The 19,165-nt window shown below is 32.6% G+C and overlaps 1 protein-coding gene across 1 annotated transcript; it reads left to right on the top strand.

Annotated features, from left to right (window-relative positions):
* The first annotated feature begins 4,787 nt into the window (after nt 1–4,787).
* LOC142522222 (protein SCAR3-like) lies at nt 4,788–13,482 on the top strand. The gene is given in 10 exon segments (XM_075625419.1): nt 4,788–5,238; nt 7,499–7,662; nt 7,891–8,014; nt 8,087–8,219; nt 9,800–9,879; nt 10,021–10,870; nt 10,872–12,323; nt 12,412–12,510; nt 12,925–13,032; nt 13,137–13,482. Coding segments are annotated over 10 exon segments (3,207 nt in total). The 5' UTR covers nt 4,788–5,083; the 3' UTR covers nt 13,179–13,482.
* Nucleotides 13,483–19,165: the final 5,683 nt, after the last annotated feature.

Here is a 19,165-nt window from a genome sequence, read left to right as displayed (position 1 = left end):
TTTTGTTTGGATACATTAAATTTTTATTTTCGGCTATTTGGTCAAATTATTGACTAAACATCAAGGGAAAATTCACAATTTTAGCCATGTTACTTCGCATGTTTTGAGTTTTATTCATGTAATTTGTAAAAATTGATTTACATCATTTTTTGGGTTTTTTTTCGCGAAACACAAAATCAATGGTTTATTTGACATTGTTGCTCTCATCGACACTTGTGACGAGAATAATCCCTATATTTACACGCATTAAATTTATCTAAACAAAAATGAAAAATAAAGCAAAACGATCTTCCATAGAGGAAAAAATGTTGTTGCTTCCCTTTATTTGTGTTGGTAGATTTCAATGTGTGTAATATATGATTTATTCTTTTGACATGAGTAACGTAGAAAGACATCACGGTCAAATAAGCAATATTCGGTGAATTTAATAGTTTTGGGCAAATAAAGAACCAAAACCAAAATAAAATCTAAGTTATTGTAGTAAAATAAAACTTTGAAAACATAGTTTAGCAAACCCCAAAATTGAACAATTTAGTGGATTAAAACATATTAAGTTTTCAAATTTTGGTTTTGGTACACTGATTTTTAATATTCGATTGTGACACTTAAAAATACTGATATAATATCGAAAAATATTGAAGTGACATTGAAAATTGTTATTGTATTAATTTATTCGATTATTTACTTTCACTAGTTAGTAAATTTTTAAAATATAATTTTATGAATTAATAGTATTTGATGGTTTGTGACCCAATTTTATTTTAAGCCCACTAAATTGGTATTGATTAGGTTTACATGGGCAACCGCCCGCCTACCTTTTTCCAACTGCCCAACAGCAGCTCGAGTTACATATCATCCAATTCATATTGAAGGCCCTAACGAAGGAGATTATCACCGTGCAAAAGCCGAGGCGGTGGCCAGTTTTTGGTGTCCTAGTTAACAGCGTAATAGTGTTGGCAAAACAATCCCTAACGTTGGCAAATGGACACGCCATCTGTCAATCCTAATAGTCGTGTGCTTGAACCTACTGCCGAAGAGAAGAGCCTACGCACCCTACTGCCGGGCATGTATCTCATACATTAAATGAGGAGGAGAGTTCTTTGGCCATCTTGTTAGCCCGCTGCAACCCCTTCACTACCATCATCTTAGCCAAAGCATTTTCCGTAGAAATAGGGGTGAGTATCGGTCGAAACCGAACTTTCTTTAAACCAACATAAAAATTAAAAAAAAAAACTTTAAAATCCCAACCAGCCGAAGTTTACTACTAAAACCAGATGAATCGAACCGATAAAAAATCTGTCATTTCGGTCGATAACCAAATTAGTCGAAGTTTTAGAAATATTTAAAACAAATCAGGTTTCAATTAAAAAACGTGACATTAAATTTTATGTGTGCTTCTATTGGCTAATCAGATTTTTTAGAATATTGTAATATTAATGTCTTAATAAACATATTGTAATATTAATGTCTTAATAACTTTATTAGAAAATTTAATAATATTTATTTTATTTTATTTTATTTTTATAAAATTTCGTTTTGTCCAGTTTTGTTAATTGCATGTTTTTATGGCTTTTTTTTAAAGTAGGTTAGTTAATGGTTGCCTAATTTTCTTTTGTGGATATTTTGATGATTATCTTCTAAGAATAAGATTAGATTTTATTGTGTTTAATATTGTTAAGATATATATATATATATTTGAAGTGGATATCCTACATATCTATTTTGACATGTCTTGATATTTGATGATGATTATTCCAATTGCGGGAATAAAATTTACAATCTATTATTTTATAAATATACTCAATTTTTACTTTTTGTTGCATAAGTTGACAATATTAACATTTTATTTGTTTCTAGGTAATTTGTTATTGTAAAAAACTTGTGTAAGACGGTCTCACGGGTCGTATTTTGCGAGACGGATATTTTATTTTGGTCATTCATGAAAAAATATTACTTTTTATTGTGAATATTACTTTTTATTGTGAATATCGATATATTTGGTCGATCTCACAGATAAAGATTCGTGAGACCGTCTCACAAGATACCTACTTGTTGTTAATGACTCTCAAATACTAAATTAGATAGTCAAAAACTACCAAAAAAGATAATTAAATTTGTTAATATCTATAAATACAAAATAAAACACATGGTAAAAATTAAAACTATTATAAACTAAATTGATTGCTACTTTTATTTCATTTATATATGCATTATTTCATTTTTTTCAAATCAAAAGATGTTTCATTCTTGTTTTAATAATCTACTATATATTTTCTTAATTTTTTTATAAGATAGAAAACTTATTTTCTTATTAATCATAATGTCCAATAAAAAATAATCTTAATATCTTAAAATAAAATGTTATTGAATAAATGTATCGTTTATACATTTTTTAAATTATTCATTTAAAAAGGAGCTTACATTAATTAATTTTTAATATTTAGTGTATATATCAACATAAAAAATAGAGTGAAAAAATATTTTTTCCCAACTTGTTCAATTAAAAGTTTTGATACCCCGGAATTATTAAATATTTTGAATTTCAAAAATTTAACAAAGTTTTTATACCCCTATATTTTTATGGGCAGTTAAATATGAATTTTTTATTTTAACATACAAATAAATTATATTTAAGTTTTTTTTTTTTGGGTCCGTCGGATTAATCCACTCCGCCATATAAAATAGGTGGGTTGAGTTGACAATTTCCCAACCCACCAAATGACGGGCCGCTCATCTAATTGTAGGTTGTGGCAGATTGCGGACTAACATGTCTCAACCCACCAAATTAAACACAAACATCTTCGGTTGGCCCGTCCTGCTACCTAAAATAACAGTGTTGTATTGTTGTTTTCCCAACCCACCTAAAAGGCGAGGCGGCTCGTCCCGCTGGTTCGTTTTGGTACCTCTAGTTTCTACAATTTTATTTTATTTTACGTGGATATTACCCAACATTTAATCCAATATTTTTAAACAAGTCATATTTTGTTCGTGTCGCCCCGTACGTTGCATCACATGAAAAATGACCCAGCTTATCTTCATATTATCAAATGTTAGGACAGTGCCCATGTGTTAAGATCGATCTAACTGGTTTCTACATTTAATGGATGAGATAACAAAAAAGGCAGGGTGAGTATTTGGTCGGAGGCTCGGAGCCGAGTTGATCAAAATTTTATGAAATAGTATGACAAATATTCTACGACAGTAAAAGATTTGAAATAATCGAAAGAAATAACCAAAATTATCAAAATAGCAGAACTAACATATATATATATATATATATATATGAATTTATCATCTATGAAAAATATAGTCTAACTTGAACTAAACCAACGATAATAGTCGATAATTTTTTAAAAAAATCTAAGCTACTTTTTATGAAACAATTTATAACTAAATATCAAAACTAATCCAATTTGGGCTAGTTCAGCTTATCCCAAGACTTGCACACCATCAAGAAAGAGCTGTCTATTTAACTCAAGTTACTTGACAGAGTGTTTTAAAACAAAAAAACAAAAATAATATAATTTAAATATTTTAAATCGTATGTAAAAGTACTAGATAAAATAAACAATGTCCTACTTCTATTAAGGCAGCAGCTCTGTCATTTGACCCGTAATAAATTTATTATTGTTATCAAATTTTTTTTTTTTTAAATAAGTCCTTGAAAATAAATAAAATAATAAATGAATAGAAGATCTCTGTGAGATCTAATAAATGACAATGGTCACTACTCCCAATTCATAAATTTTGTTTTCTGTTTTTAATTAAGAGTAGTGGGTGAGATTATTAAATGCAAAGATATATACATAACGCGCTCTAAATTAAGTAAAAACCCTTAATCCTACCAAAAGGTCAAAGTCAACAACGTTGACTGACATTTGATGCTGCCTAAAACTTTTAATTAAGGGGAAAAAAATACAACTAGATCTGGTGATCTTGGATTGTTTGTTTGGACAAGGGCAAGTAAACAAGATCTGCTCCTTTTTATTTAAAATTGATACTTGAGATATTTAAAGAAAATTAAATATAAAGTATAAGATACACTTATCGACAAAAACTTGTATGAGACGGTCTCACGTGTCGTATTTTATGAGACAAATATCTTATTTGGGTCATTCATAAAAGAATATTACTTTTTATTGTGCATATCGGTAGGGTTGACCCGTCTCACAGATAAAGATTCGTGAGACCGTCTCACAAGAGATCTACTCATATTTTTTTATTCCTCCATCTCTATGTATAGAATGGAGAAACTTCTTAAATTTATTGAATGATATTTTTTTAAAAAAAATAAAAATGTATTGTTTCAATTATAATGACATGGGAACCTATTGAATCGAGTGTTTGTGTTTAAATTATAATAAGTAAGAGAGATAAAAAAAAAAGAACAGTGTAAATTCAACAAAAAAAAAGTAGAACACTCACATGCTTTGTATATTAATTTATCCAACTTATATAGGATCCTAATTGCAGCCAGCAAATACTATGCTATGTCCGGTGAAATAATAAGTAAAAAGAACATTGACATGCTTTTAACACAATGATAGGCGCACTATTAGAATTTGTCAAAAAGCACGATGACATGTTAAAAACTACAACTGTCTGCACATATATATTATTTTGAAAAGATTATTCGTATATTAAACTATAAATATAATTATTTTAGGAGGTTAGTCATACATATCTAGTAACATAATTTACTTTGGAAAACATCAATTTTAAAAAGCAAAGAGTCCAATAATCTGAATTCACCCCAAACTTCTGCTTGGCTCCTGACGGTTCAAATTTGAGGCGGAATGGGGCTTGCGGCGTGGGCAACGTCTTCTGATTTAACGCACGCGTAAGTTATATTTTATGCCGTGACACACACACACAAAAATGGATCCGTTACGTCACTCTCTCCGCAGTTAAACTGCTGCTATTCCCTACCTAATACACACTCTCTCTCTCACGCAAACGCATCATTCCTTCATTTATTTCGGTGCATTCATTTCGCATTTGTGTCCGTTCTGTCCTGGCGTATACGAGAGTGAAGTATCGAGTCTCTCGGAATTCCTCGTTTACTGTGATCGTTGGTAAAACGATGCCGTTGGTGAGATTGGAGGTGAGGAGTGAGTACGCACTCGGAGCGCCGGAGCTGTACAGACAGGTTAACAAGGAAGATCCCAAGGAGATTTTGGAAGGAATCGCCGTTTCTGGCCTCGTCGGCGTCTTACGTCAGCTCGGCGATCTAGCTGAGTGAGTTTTTCACTGATTTTCTTTAGCTGTTTCGTTGTTCAACTGTCTGTTGGTTGAGGTTCTTCTTCTATTATTATTATTATTATGATTATTATTGGTGTTTTAAGTTTTATTTGCTTAACATTGTTAGTTTGGTTCTTTAATTGGTTTTATTTGGAAATGGGTGTTCTTACGTTGTGGATGCTGGCTTGCGCATTTTTCCTATTGTAGTGAGAGTTGTTCGATTTAGAGTTTGAATTTTGGTCGTTTTTAAGTTATGTTGTTTCTGGGAAATCGATTTAATATGTGATCGAATCCAAAATTTTTGGTGTTGTGATGGGTTATGTTATGCGTAATATTTTGCTAAAACGCTTTCATTTAAATGATCGAAAATTCCTAGTGTGAGAAATTTAAGTACAAATCTAACTAATTGAGCTATGAGGTTAAAGATTGTCAAGACATTAAAGCCCGTGCATAATGCACCTATCCAGGGAGGTTGGCAGCGAGTTAGAGGTGTGATGTTGCAGAACAGTCATTTTAAATTCATCTCGGACATGAACAAGGATTGCTTAATTTGTAGAAGGTAAATTGGACATATATTTTCTGCAAAATAAATATTCCTTTAATTCCATTTGGAGGGGCTTTTAAGGAGTGATTTGTATGTCGATGATTTTCGGGTGATTGGAGAAGTGAAGTTGAGTAAAAAGACATAAGTTTACGGTTCATGGTTTGTTTGAGCTTTTAGTATCAGGAGACAGGAGAAGATCCAAACTCACTGATGCATCATGTTTCTGGAATGTTTGGTTGTTTGTATACTTACCTCGTGATTTATAGATTTGCTTCGACTTCCTTCCCCCCTTTCCACACACACCGCTTCTCTTGATGCCCCGAGCCCATGCGGTGGGGCCGTGAAAATTAGATATTACGAAATATGTCCTGAAAGCAACTCTTTGTCTTCCCTTGAGGGTGTGCAAAAAAAAATCCTTAATTCCGAAATTCGAACAAGCACATATATCCAATTTGAAAATCTCCTTTTGATCCGATATCTATCTAATAATGTATTAAATTCTTTTGGGTATTTTGTATTTACCAAAATAGGTAAAGATATCAGATTTTAATGTATGTTATGATGTGATACTCTTCGTTTTAGATTTTTATAACAAATATTTTATGTTTGGATAAATATTGTCGGAAATTGATATTACACTTTCACTTACTGTTAATTTATTTTTAACTATTAAGAATTTTATAACTAATTATATGAAACTCATGAAGACCCTTGTACTATCTGACTAAATCAGATTAGAAAATAAAATATCGCAAACGAATTTGATATCTGAAATGTTCACCCCTATCTGGCCAACAAAAAAGACCTACAAAGTTGCTACAAGTGTCTATTGTAGACCTTTTATAATCCATTAGTATTGTCCCAACTAGGTCTGCATATGAACCGAATCGAGCCAAATATTAGACATTTTTTGATTATCGAGCTCGAGCTCAAATTGTTTTAGTTGGTTCGAGCTCGAGATACAAATTTTTCGGGGTTGAAGTTCAGCTTGACCTAGAATTCAAATTTGAGCTCGATTTACTTGGTTTGAACTTATTCACTGAGCCGAGCCTATCAAGTAAATCTCAAATTCATGCTCAAGCTAGTGAGCTCATGTAACTTTTAGTTAGTTTATATAATATTATAACACCTATTAAACAAAATAATTATGGCTCCAATTTTCTGAATAGTATGTTCAAGTATTTTCAAGCTCGACTAAAATTTGGTGAATATATGAACTGTATAATATTTGAGTGGGTGGAAAAACTTGCAATTGGCTTGATTTGTTTGGACTTCTAGTCCCAATATTTCAATGTGGGACATGATATTACAATCACCAGGACATCATTATTGCACTTGAGTTTATAGATCTCTCTTGTTATACGTTTAGTCAGACTCTGTGTGTAATAATACCCCAGAAGTCCTCTTTGATGTCATTCTGTCATGCCCTAGACACAAGGGTAAGATATCTCAAAAGCGAGAGTGTGCAACTACTTTACATAGGTTCTCGCTGTGTAAAATGATAAGTTGTAATTGTTAGAACAATCAATCGTACACCTTGAATTTCCCATTCACATTGTGCTCATATTTTGATGTTGAACAGGGCGTTACATTCTGTACCCTTTTTCTGACTGAAAAATAATGTTTGGTATTATACTGATTGCTGAAATCATCGTCCTCGAGACCTCAAAACTCCCACAATTTAAGCTGAAATAACATTTCTGCATGTGGTAGGTTTGCAGCAGATCTTTTTCATGGATTGCAGGATGATGTGATGAGAACATCTTCTAGAAACCACAAGTTGATGGCTCGTGTTCAACACATTGAATCTGCACTTGCTCCACTTGAGAAGGCTGTTCTGGCTCAAAGGAGCCACTTGCACTTTGCTTATACAGCTGGTATTGTTAATATCCTAAATTTGTAATTGTCTGTGCTGATTTGCCACTTTCCTAGTTTTCAGGAAGTGATTGTTGCTGCTACACTCTTTTACCTCCCGTATTGCATTATACTCTCAGCAAAACTTCCTTTTTACCCTATTTTATCATGTGAACATCATGAATATTTACTCCTTCTGCGGCACTGCCACACCATCTCTTATGGTTCTTCTCATCAAATTCTTATTGCAGGTTCTAATTGGCATGCTCATATCCAATGTGAAGAAAATCATTTTTCATGCAGTGATGTGCCTCAGTTTATCATGGACTCTTATGAAGGCTCCCGTGGCTGTCCTCATTTGCACCTGCTTGATAGGTATGATCGACTGTTAAAATTTGGTTCCTGATCTCTTCTGCCATGCGAATAAGTCTGTTGCTGTTCTCCTAGGTTTGACCCATGTGGCCCTGGATCATGCTTGAAAAGGTATTCAGATCCAACTTTGTTTAAGAAAGCATCAGTGGCATCTGGTGAAGCAAGCACTGAGAACATTTCAAAAAACAAACTAAGTCGAAAGGTAAAGGTATTAAATGTGTTGTCTAGCTTGAATGCTTTAGATAATTGCTCAACATATGGCTTTTTTTAATGTTGACATATCGACATATCAGCTATTGCCTATAACTGAATCCACTGTGATCAGTTTCGAATGTCTTGGGCTCGAAAATGAATGACGGAAAGAGATTTATGGGCTCACTTATTAGTTCTTTGGTGTGGAAGGTGGTCAGGTTGGAGCGATTAGTCATGTCTCACCTAAATTAACCTAACTCAAATGAAACTAGTAAATATGTAATAGCATGAGTAGTGATATGGGTTTTTTTAATTTAATTATTAATAAGAAAAGTGAAAATTGAATTCTAACAAGTAACTAATTATCATGCAAAATAAAAAATATTCAAATTAATAATCAATGAAAACTAACATTGGATTCGGTCGACTTCACTATTGGAATTTATTGTATCAATCTTCGATGCAATAATATCAATTTATAATCAAATATTCATAATCTCGTCTTACTATTAGGTTGGGTTTTGACATAGGGAATTGAAATTACAGATTTCAAATGCATTTGGTTGCTTGGATGGATTTTTGTTGTATGAATTTTAAATCCACCCTCCTTCGACTTATGGAAATGTAATGATGATTATGATGGATTTGAAATCCACGTAATATGGATATTATTTCAGATCCACCATTCAAATCCCTTCCCAAACCAAATCTGTCTCTTCAAATCGGATTCTTACATTCGAGCGAAACCTCAGTTAAATAGAAACATGCACACTTATTAACCCTTATCAATTGAATAATCTCATACAAGCGACAACAATTTAATTTAATGATAACACTAAAATCTGACAAGTTTTTTTTCCTTTCGGGCTCGTCCCAAGTCACGTTAGAAAAATATGCAGAATTCTAGTCGAATTATTTCTAAAAATATGGTGATTTTATGGAGATTTGCTTGGCTATGCTCCTTTATTTCCTTCTTGTCATAGTCATCCTTCACATTCTTCAAAAATTCACAATATGCAATGGTCCTTCAGCACCACAAATGAACTGTATTTCGTGCTTGTTCTTTCTCTTAATTTTTATGCATTACACTGCCTATATCCAAGCCAAAGGAAAGCAAGGAGCTGTGCTTTATTCTTCTTGAATTCTCCACTAGACACCAAGCCGTGGTTCTCTCACTTTACTTATTCTTGTTTCTTTCATATTTTCCATTCCAATCCGAGAATGACTTGGCTCATTACTTCTCATTTATTTAATTCCCTTCTTTCCTTGCAGCGCCACGCAGATATGCCCAACACATCCAAATTCATCTCATTTTCCGCCGTTTTGACTCGATTTAATAACTTTTACCTATATGTAATAAGAAATCATGATTATAAACTAGACTATAAATTTAAACAATTGAAATCCTCCTAATCTCAGCAAAATAATTCCAATAAATATATGAAAATATAAATGCGTGAGGTCAACAGAGGAATACGGAAGACGATAAAAGCCTATATTATTCGTCCTAATGAAAGTGTGATGAATGCTATACATTGTTCTTTTGTCCCATTCTGGTAATGTTGTTCGTCTGTCAAAATATGCTGAGACGTACAGAAACTTAAGCAGAAAAGGAGGTCAAATCCCAGGATCAGAGAAGTATCAAGAGGTGCATCATTTTTCTACCACGGTGGAAGGTAATTGCTATTTATGCTCTTCTGTGGATGTGGAAATGGAAAAGAGAAGTAAACTGGCAGAAATGCTGACTTTGGATTTGTTTAAAATGAAAACTACTTTGTTGTGGATTATGAATAAATTTGCAATTTATACATTTGCAGAACCCAGTTCACCCAACTGAATGCTGGTGGGAATTCTACTTCTCAATTGACATGTTCAAGCGAGGATGTACTAAGATCAGATATCGGTGAACAATCAAATTTAGACTTGAGAAATGGGTGTGGTTACATCGAAAGTGAATTCTGTTCGAGTTACTCAATCCAATCCATGTCTTCTCCAGCAAAGAGGCATTCTCTTGAGCAAAAAGCTACAGATATATATGATGGTATTCAGATCAGTCCATCACGAAATCAGCCTAACTATAGTAATTCATCTTATGTTACTTGGGATGAAAAAACAGATGCAGTCGAGTCTACAGCATGGGAGTATGATATCAGTGGCACAACACAGGAGTTTGATCCTGATAGAAATACAGTGTCTCGTTCCTCAAAATTGAACTTCGAAACTTGGGGTGTTGATGAACTTAGTATGGAAATAATTGGCAAAAATGATGACATGCCTTGTGATGAAGCTCTGCCAACATTGGAGTCTGGTGACATCCTTGTTGAAGACATTGACAGTGAAGCCGATCAATTTATGGATGCACTTAATACCATCGAGTCAGAGTGTGAAACTGATACAAATTGCACAAAAAAGATAGAAGGTTGTTACTCTGAAGATGACAAAGTAGCAGATGATAGAGTGGATGATCTCATAAGTAGTAATTTGGAATACCAATCTTTGAAGTCCGAATCTAATGTTTTGGCTGACAGTCCTACAATCACTGTAAGTTTTGAACAAGATCCCATTTTGGGATCTCCACAATCCCCGTCTACAGCTTTCAGTTCTATTAATGGAGGAATTGTGAAAACTGAATTGACAGATGGCAAGGAAACAAGGGAGTCAGTTGAATAGAGGAGGTCTGCAGAAAGTCGATCCTCCGGAGAAAGTTGACATTGATTATGGTGCAATTGAGGGATGTGTTTCAAATACAGTATTGTCTGGCTGTAGAGATGATATATCTAGTCTGCCAATTATCGATAGAGCAAGGAGCAGTCCTGAGTCTCAGACGCCTGCACCAGAAACTTCTAATGTTAGTTCTGTCATGTTCTGGACGAATGGTAGCTTACTAGGCCTCAAGCCATCAAAACCACCGGATTACAGTTTGGAGAATGCTCTTCCACAAGATCCCTTGTCCAAGAACGATGAAAAAACTAGGAAGATATCTTGTGAAATTTCACCCGCTGATTCATCAACCAGACATGGAAATACCGGGAATTCAATTTATCAAACTATCAACAGTTCCATTGTAACCAGTACAGCAGCCTCTAGAAGTCTTCTACCTGGAAATTTAGAATACCAAGCTTCCAGAAGTCAGCAAGATAATAGCACAAGTTCTTCCCGTATTTTTGAACTTAGCAATAGATTGTTTACATTGGGGGCTAAGGGGAAACTATTGCACGATCAGAATGAAAGCCCTGCCAGCTATCCAACTACCGGAGCCTTTGAGCAGAAAAATAATCAGAAAGTTGCACATCAAACATTTTCAGGACCATCTAAAGACCTGATTGGAAGCAAACCTCCAGTACTTTCTCCTTCAGCGTCTCCTCCACTCGAGCACATGAAAATATCATTCCAACCAATTGATGGATTTGAGACTTCCAAGCTGAAACTAAAATTCCCTGATAGATACTGTAATAATGAAAGCAGCAGATGTGTCTTTCCTTCATTTCAGTTGGTCCCTGAGGTGTCTGGCACTCTGCGAAATGATGTTTCAGACTCAGACGATGACACATTCTATAGATCATCGCCATCTTTAGAAACTGATCGCATTAGTCAACGGTCTGAATCAAATTCTGATAGGTGGGAGTCTGGCGGATCTCCCTGTAGCAAGGACCATGATTTTTATGATTCTTTTCATCAAATCTCTTTGACAGAGTCTGTTTCAACAGTTACTGCAGCCGGGAGGAAAAACCATGGAGATAACCTTGAAAATTGCAAACTACAGTGTCCTTTCGTTGAAAATGGTGTGCAAAATTCTAGATCTCAGCATTCATTTGATCTTCATAGCTCAGACACCCAAATTTGCTCATTCATGGAGGAACTTGCAAAAAACACCAATTCACAGCACCCTTTAGTGTCACAATTTATGGTAACTCCTGCTACTCCACCTCTACCTTCTGAGCAATGGCGGGGTATGAAGCCCAATCAGAAAGCCATGGATAACAATTCTGAGGCATTGCCAAAAGCCTCTAAATATGCATTTGACCTTAAGCTTTCAGGATCTACTGTTTCTCAGCAACCTAAGCCTGCCCCTTTGAATCAAAATCATACTTTTGAGAACTCAGACGTACAGAATAGCAAGGTCAACTATTTTGATTCTCCAATTTTCTTGCCATTTCATTTAATATTTTATGTTGAAAAGAATCTTATGATTGTGACATATGTAACAGCAATCAGGATTGCATGACCCTGATGCAAAACAAAAAGACAATCGGCAGACAGGCGGTGTAGATAAAAAGGAGGACTTCCTGCACCAAATAAGAACAAGAGTGAGTTCCCAGAAACTGGCGCTATGTTCAAGCTTTTGACTTGCACCTGGGTTTTAGAACCTGGTATATACACATGAGTTTTCCTTATTGACTGGCCTCACTAGTTCACCCAGAAAGTACTCAAAATTTCGATCAAATGGGAAGCAGTCGTCCCAGACATTACAGATTTGTTATTTTCTGCTTCTGGGAATATTCTTAAAAACAGGACGCCATCATCGTTCTCCAGTGTTTATTTTTTTTGTATTGTGTTTGTTATTGTTGGTGACATGAACTTCTATACACCCACCAGTCATAGTCTAGTGCTTGTTGTAGAGGTCGATTCTATGTACAATTCAGACAGGAATTACTCGAAGTTCAAAATCATGGTATTTTGTTTGCTCCTTAGGACCCTAACCCTTTCTTTAATGACTTCAGGCATTCAGTCTGAGACCAACTACGACAACAAAACCATTTGCGCAATCGGTTGGGCACACAAATGTCGAAGTCACTGCTATTCTGAAAAAGGCAAATGCAGTTCGCCAGGTAACTCACACACACTAATCAAAGAAAGACTATTCAGAAATGTGAAATAAACACAACTTAGCTTTTGTCTAAATTTACTTTACATATTTTTTTTGCCCGCTCAGGCCGTTGGTAGTGATGACGATGGTACTTGGAGTGACCCTTGAGTATTCTCATCCCAAGATGATGGTATAGGAACCCTGGATGGATACTGAATGACCTTAAGTTTTGATTTCCAGATTAGGCCTAGCTGAGGCAAATATTTGTGAATAACCCCGTTAACATTATATAATTAATTTAATGGTTTCTTTAATGTTTTTTTAGTTTCAAAAAATGTAGTTAGACAAGAAGGCGGAAACTGAAGTCCTACTGTGATTATTAAAACTCGGGGCTAATTAATATGCACGTGATGCTTGGCTGTGAATGCTTTTTATCATGGGGTCAACTAGCACCAGTTGTAAGTTGTTACTTCCCAGTTGCCTGCGTAGTAAATTTAAAATATTTTACCATGCTTAACGCTACATATTCCGCAATTAAATATAGTAAAAGATTTGACCAAGTCATTACTATGCTAACTAACATTACTAATTCTCAACTTCAAAATATTTCATAATCAATTCGTTTAAATTTGTGCGAATTCTCCATTAATTCCACTTTCGGTCAGACCAATCGTCCCGGAGAAGTAGTGATTTTAATACGAAAAAAAAACTCCAAAGGGTTTGGAATCTAAATTCATGGGGTGATAGAGTAGAGAGAGCACGACTGTTAGAAGAAGGCGCAAACAAGCCAGGATCGATCAATCGACTATGATTTTGTCGACTTCTCAAAAAAGATCATTTACATGAAATAAGCAGAAAGTCAGAATGATTCTCCCTTTGTCATGTCTTTTTGTGCCTGAATTAATGGTTCAAAAAAAGAAGCAAAAAAGGAGTAATTTTATTTGTGAACAAGGATCCCACTGTCTTTATTTTGGTCGCCTTCATTTTCTAGCCTGAGATCTTCGAAGCACTCAGAAAAGTATAAACGGGTTGTGTCGTGTGTAGCATCCAAAATCATCTTTGTCCATCGAGAAAATTCATCACGCATCTACAAAATGACTCTTGGCTTTATAACAATTTATTTTTAGCCTCTATGTTTACTTTTCAGTTGCTTTGAAGTGCTGAGAATGGAGAGAAAAAAGCTCTAATACACGTAATTATGAATTGTGATTAGCATTATTAAATAACTATTATTATCGTTATTATATTATATACTAAAATATAGGATGTCAAAATCAGACACGACTCATGTACCCGTTATGGTTCAACCCGAAAAAAATTAGATTTGGATTTGAGGTTTTCGGGTTCGATTCAGATCGGGTTGAACCCGATAGCTGACACGAAAATTAGATTTGGATTTGAGGTTTTCGGATTGATCCGAAAAATTAAAATTTTTTTAAAAAAAATATCATTAATAAATATTGCCTACATTTTTATATATTGTATGTCTGAAAAAAATATTATATTGTTTATTTATTTCGGTCAGACCAATCGGGTTGATACAATTAACCCGATTGATTCGTGTTTGGGTTCGGGTTGAGAGTTTTCGGGTTGAATCGAGTTCGGGTTGGGTTCGAGTTGAGTAATTTTGAATAATATTAATACTCAACCCGACCTAACTCACCCAACTCATCCGAATTGACATCCTTGTTAAAATAAGAAAGAAAGAAAGCCGACTCTCTTTAATTTAAGCAACCGGTCAATGTGCTTCTAAGATATATGTCATATAATTATTTTATAACTAAAGTTTTATAATATCTTACTTTCACGAAACACGCTTTATATATTATGTATTATTAAATTACTAAATATATTCATGAGTTTATAAAAATTTGATTTATTATGATTTATGCATACTTTTTAGTATTAAATTTGAATTAATAAAATTGTCTGAGCATTTTGTAATGCAAGATATTTTTGGCACTTGTGTTGGTGATTGGGCAAAAAGATTCTTTTTCCAGGATTAATCCAAATTTTAAAACCAAATCCCTTTTGATGAGGACTTGACGTTCTTCAACAGCTGGGAATCTAAAATTTTCACATAGCTGTCCAAATTAAACTAAAAGCACAACAACAACAAAGTTAGGGAATTTAAAATTATATTTTTTCATATTTATAATGCATGGAAAATATATAAATATACAAAATAAGTAACAAAAAGAGGAAATATCCCTCCAGGTAGGGATGAACATTAGATCGGTTAAACCAAATTAATTCAAAATTCAGTTTGGTTGGTCCAAAAATTCGGTTTTAATTTTAGAAAATATCGGTTAAATTGGTTTGGTTTCGGATTTAAAAAAAAATAGGTTAACTGAATTTTTTTTATTAGGCTTTACATATAATTTAAAATATTTGTTTAATGCTTTTTATATTTAATATTGTATGTAAGTTTGTTATTTTTAGTTTTTTAAGCATTATGTGTTTTATTATGATAAAAATATCATTTTTTAATTATTAATTTTGTATTTTTATTTTCTATAAAAAAATCGATTAACTCGATTACCAACTAAAATAATTGATTTTAATTTGTTTTGATTAATTTGGGTTTAACAAGAAATTTGGTTTGTTAAGCTCAAAACAATTTGGTTAAATCTGGTTCGATTAATTCGGTTCGGCACAGATTTCTCACCTCTAACTCCAGCTCTGCCCCAAGTCTTGAATAAAGTTCATGGAAAAATTATATTTTTAATCCTGTAACTTGCATGTTTCTTATTTCATATCATGTCGATAAATTTACAGTCTTAGTCCACGAATTTGACATCTTGTTTCAATCTGTCACTTTTTTCATCACAATATGGATATGACAATGGAAATGACTATGTGTCACCGAAAATTGCTGAATTGAGTTGAGAAATTGTTGATGTGTGAACTGTCACATAAAAACTCTGAAAAATAATTAAAATTGAAAAAAAAATGCAAGTTTGTGGACAATTCATCAACGTCCCTAAATTGATAAATAATTAGACCAAAATTAAAAACTATTGACAGAAAAATTAATTATTAAATTTATGGTAAGATTAGAGCCTCAACATCAGAACATGAAAAAGATATATAAAAGTAATATTATAATGTGAAAATAATCGCAGAGAACACAAATACAATTAATGAAAACCGTTGATGTTTTTTTCTCTTTTATAAATAAAACTTCTACATTTTTAAAAAATCCCCAAAACCTAAAGAAAAGTATTCGTCTTTCTAACTAAAGAGCGAAAATGATTGCTTGTCGAGATTGTAAGATGGCACAAAAAAGTATATGAAATGAGACTAATTTTTTTTATTAAACAAAGATAAAGACAACTTTAAATCATTAAAGTGATCCCATAATCATACCACTCTTCCAATTCATTAAATTATTTAATTTAGATTGAGAGCTACCAGATGTCACTTACTAATCCTTGTAATAAAAAGGGATTAATAATAATAAAAAAATTAAAGTGATAAAGAATCAAATTTATTATGTATATAGTTTAATACGCTATCAACTCATCTGTATGTCCATCATTGAGATGACACTCATATTTTATATGTAAAATTTCGATATGTGTCAATAGGTGTCATCTCGGCGATGAGTAGACATAATAGATGGACAACGTATCAAAAATTTATTATATTCTTTTCTTTTCTAATTACTTTTTTTTCAGGTATATATAAAAGAAAAGAATGCAGCCAAAAGGAAAAGCATTACCAAAACAAGCATCCGGCTCCTCTTTTTGGATTTCTCTCTTTTTTATTTTTTCTTTTTTTTTTTCCTTTATTGTTTCATATGACTGATTTTTGTTTATTAATTTTTTTATTTTTGCTGCAGGATCGACTGTAAAAAATTTAAATCCCAAATAATTTAACGTAATAACTTATTTATTTCCTATGCATATAATTGCAATTTTATTCCAAAGAGAAGTCAAGCTTGTTCTACGAGATGTTTGCTTGATTAACCGCCTAATTAGAATATTAGGAATTAATCTGTAAATATTCAGAAATATGCAAATTAGCTATCGTTGCATTTTTAATGACATTTTATCCTTTAACAAATAAATGAATAACACTAAAGATACATATATATCATTGTTTCAATTTTTATATTCATTATATCATGTGATTTTAACTAAACGACATTTATATTCATTTTTTCAATTTGAATAAAAGATTTTTCTCTTTCTCTCACGTATTGGTTTCAATTTGTTTACATTATGTGTTATGATATCAAAATAGAGTATGAAATAAATTTACATTTAATGATGCATGAGTTCTTTATACAAACATACATATACATACATACATACATACATATATAATATACATATATATATATATATATATATATATATATATATATATATAGCGAGATTTGAACACGATGTAAAAAAAAATACATATGAACGAGTAATGAAATTTGGAAGAATACAGTGACATCGTAGGTATGGATGTGAGATTTGATGTACAAATATTTGATGAATCTATAACATTACTCATAATATATATCAAAATAAATAATAAATAAAAATAAAATATATCAAAATATGTTTGGATCCTCTCTCTATATATCATATCAAACTGAGAGGCCTACTATAAAAATCCGTTGGCAAAAAATTGTGTGAGATACTCTCACAGGTCGTTGTGAGACGGATCTCTTATTTTGGATCATCCATGAAAAAATATTATTTTTTATGCTAAGAGTATTACTTTTTATAGTGAATATCGATAGGATTGATCAGTCTCACAGATAAAGATTCGTGAGACCATCTCACAAGAGACCAATTCAAATCCGAAAATACGTTGATAATAGCGTGTCTCTGACCTAGAAATACTGAAAAAGACTCGTGGATCGATTTTTTTAGAAGAAAAAAATACGTAAATTATCAGCCAATTTCTTGCATTGTGACATATTCCATGAAATTCACTGTGCATGAAATTTGAGCATAATTTCTTTGTTGATTCGCGTAATCTAATGGGAATTTTCCAAATTTTTTTAAAAAAACTTAAAATAGGAAATTGAAAATGGATAATTTGACGTACCGTGCCATATTACCAAGTCCCTTTCTATCATATTCCCCAACTTCAGAGTTACAAAATACGAATTAAAACTACTCCATCGACGCTTTATGATCGATATCGTTGTGTCAACATTATATATTCGAATCTCAAACCAATATTAATTGATAAGGGGGAAGATTATATGCTAAATTTTCATATCTTCGATAATATTACTGTATAATCGAATATTTATTGTTTGGCAAAAACTTGAATGAGACGGTCTCACGTGTCGTATTTTGTGAGACATATCTCTTATTTGGGTCATCCGTGAAAAAATATTACTTTTTATGCTAAGAGTATTAATTTTTATTATGAATATCGGTAGGGTTGAACCGTCTCACAAATAAAAATTAATGAGACCGTCTCACAAATAAAAATTAATGAGACCGTCTCACAAGAGACAAACTCTTATTGTATTGTTAAACGTTATACCAGATGGTAACGATGCAACCCAAAATTTGTAAACCATACAAGAGCTGAAGCATCACATTTCAATTACTTTACTTTTTATATATGAATGATTATAAGCAATAAGATCATCAATTGTGCATGAATCATAAATTATATTGATTAGAATAGACAAAAAGTAAATGGATTTTCATGTTAATCAAATCAAAAGTTCAACTTTTAGCTTTATCCTCCCTTTAATCTTTATCTTTATGCTTCCCACTTTTAAATGCTTTGTACTCAAGATGGGACCCACTTCAAATGAATTTGAAACTCAACAAAACGATGACGTGGAAAATGATGTGGACAAAAAGTTCAGCATCAACATTTATTTATATTTATTTTAGGCACCACCAAGTACCTTTCCAATTTGCTCCTGGCGGCTCCATTTAATATCATATATATTATATCTTCTTTTCCCTTTCCATAGATTTTTACGCCTAAACTCTTGCATTTTTATGCACTTTTTTGCTACTTTGCCCTTTTACTTATTTTATTATAAAGGATGCACTACCAACTCTTTTATTTATCTATATGAAGTTAAACGTATAATTAATAGAAAGATTGGGAGCCTTTTAAAAAATATAATAAATTTCTTAGGATTTGAGTATTTCAATACCTCATATTATCTCAATTTA

This window comes from Primulina tabacum, chromosome 13 (genome assembly GCF_025594145.1).
Source record: "Primulina tabacum isolate GXHZ01 chromosome 13, ASM2559414v2, whole genome shotgun sequence".
In the NCBI taxonomy this organism is placed as follows: domain Eukaryota; kingdom Viridiplantae; phylum Streptophyta; class Magnoliopsida; order Lamiales; family Gesneriaceae; genus Primulina; species Primulina tabacum.
The sequence above is the reverse complement of the archived record's forward strand: the minus strand, read 5'-3'. Positions and strand labels throughout refer to the sequence as shown.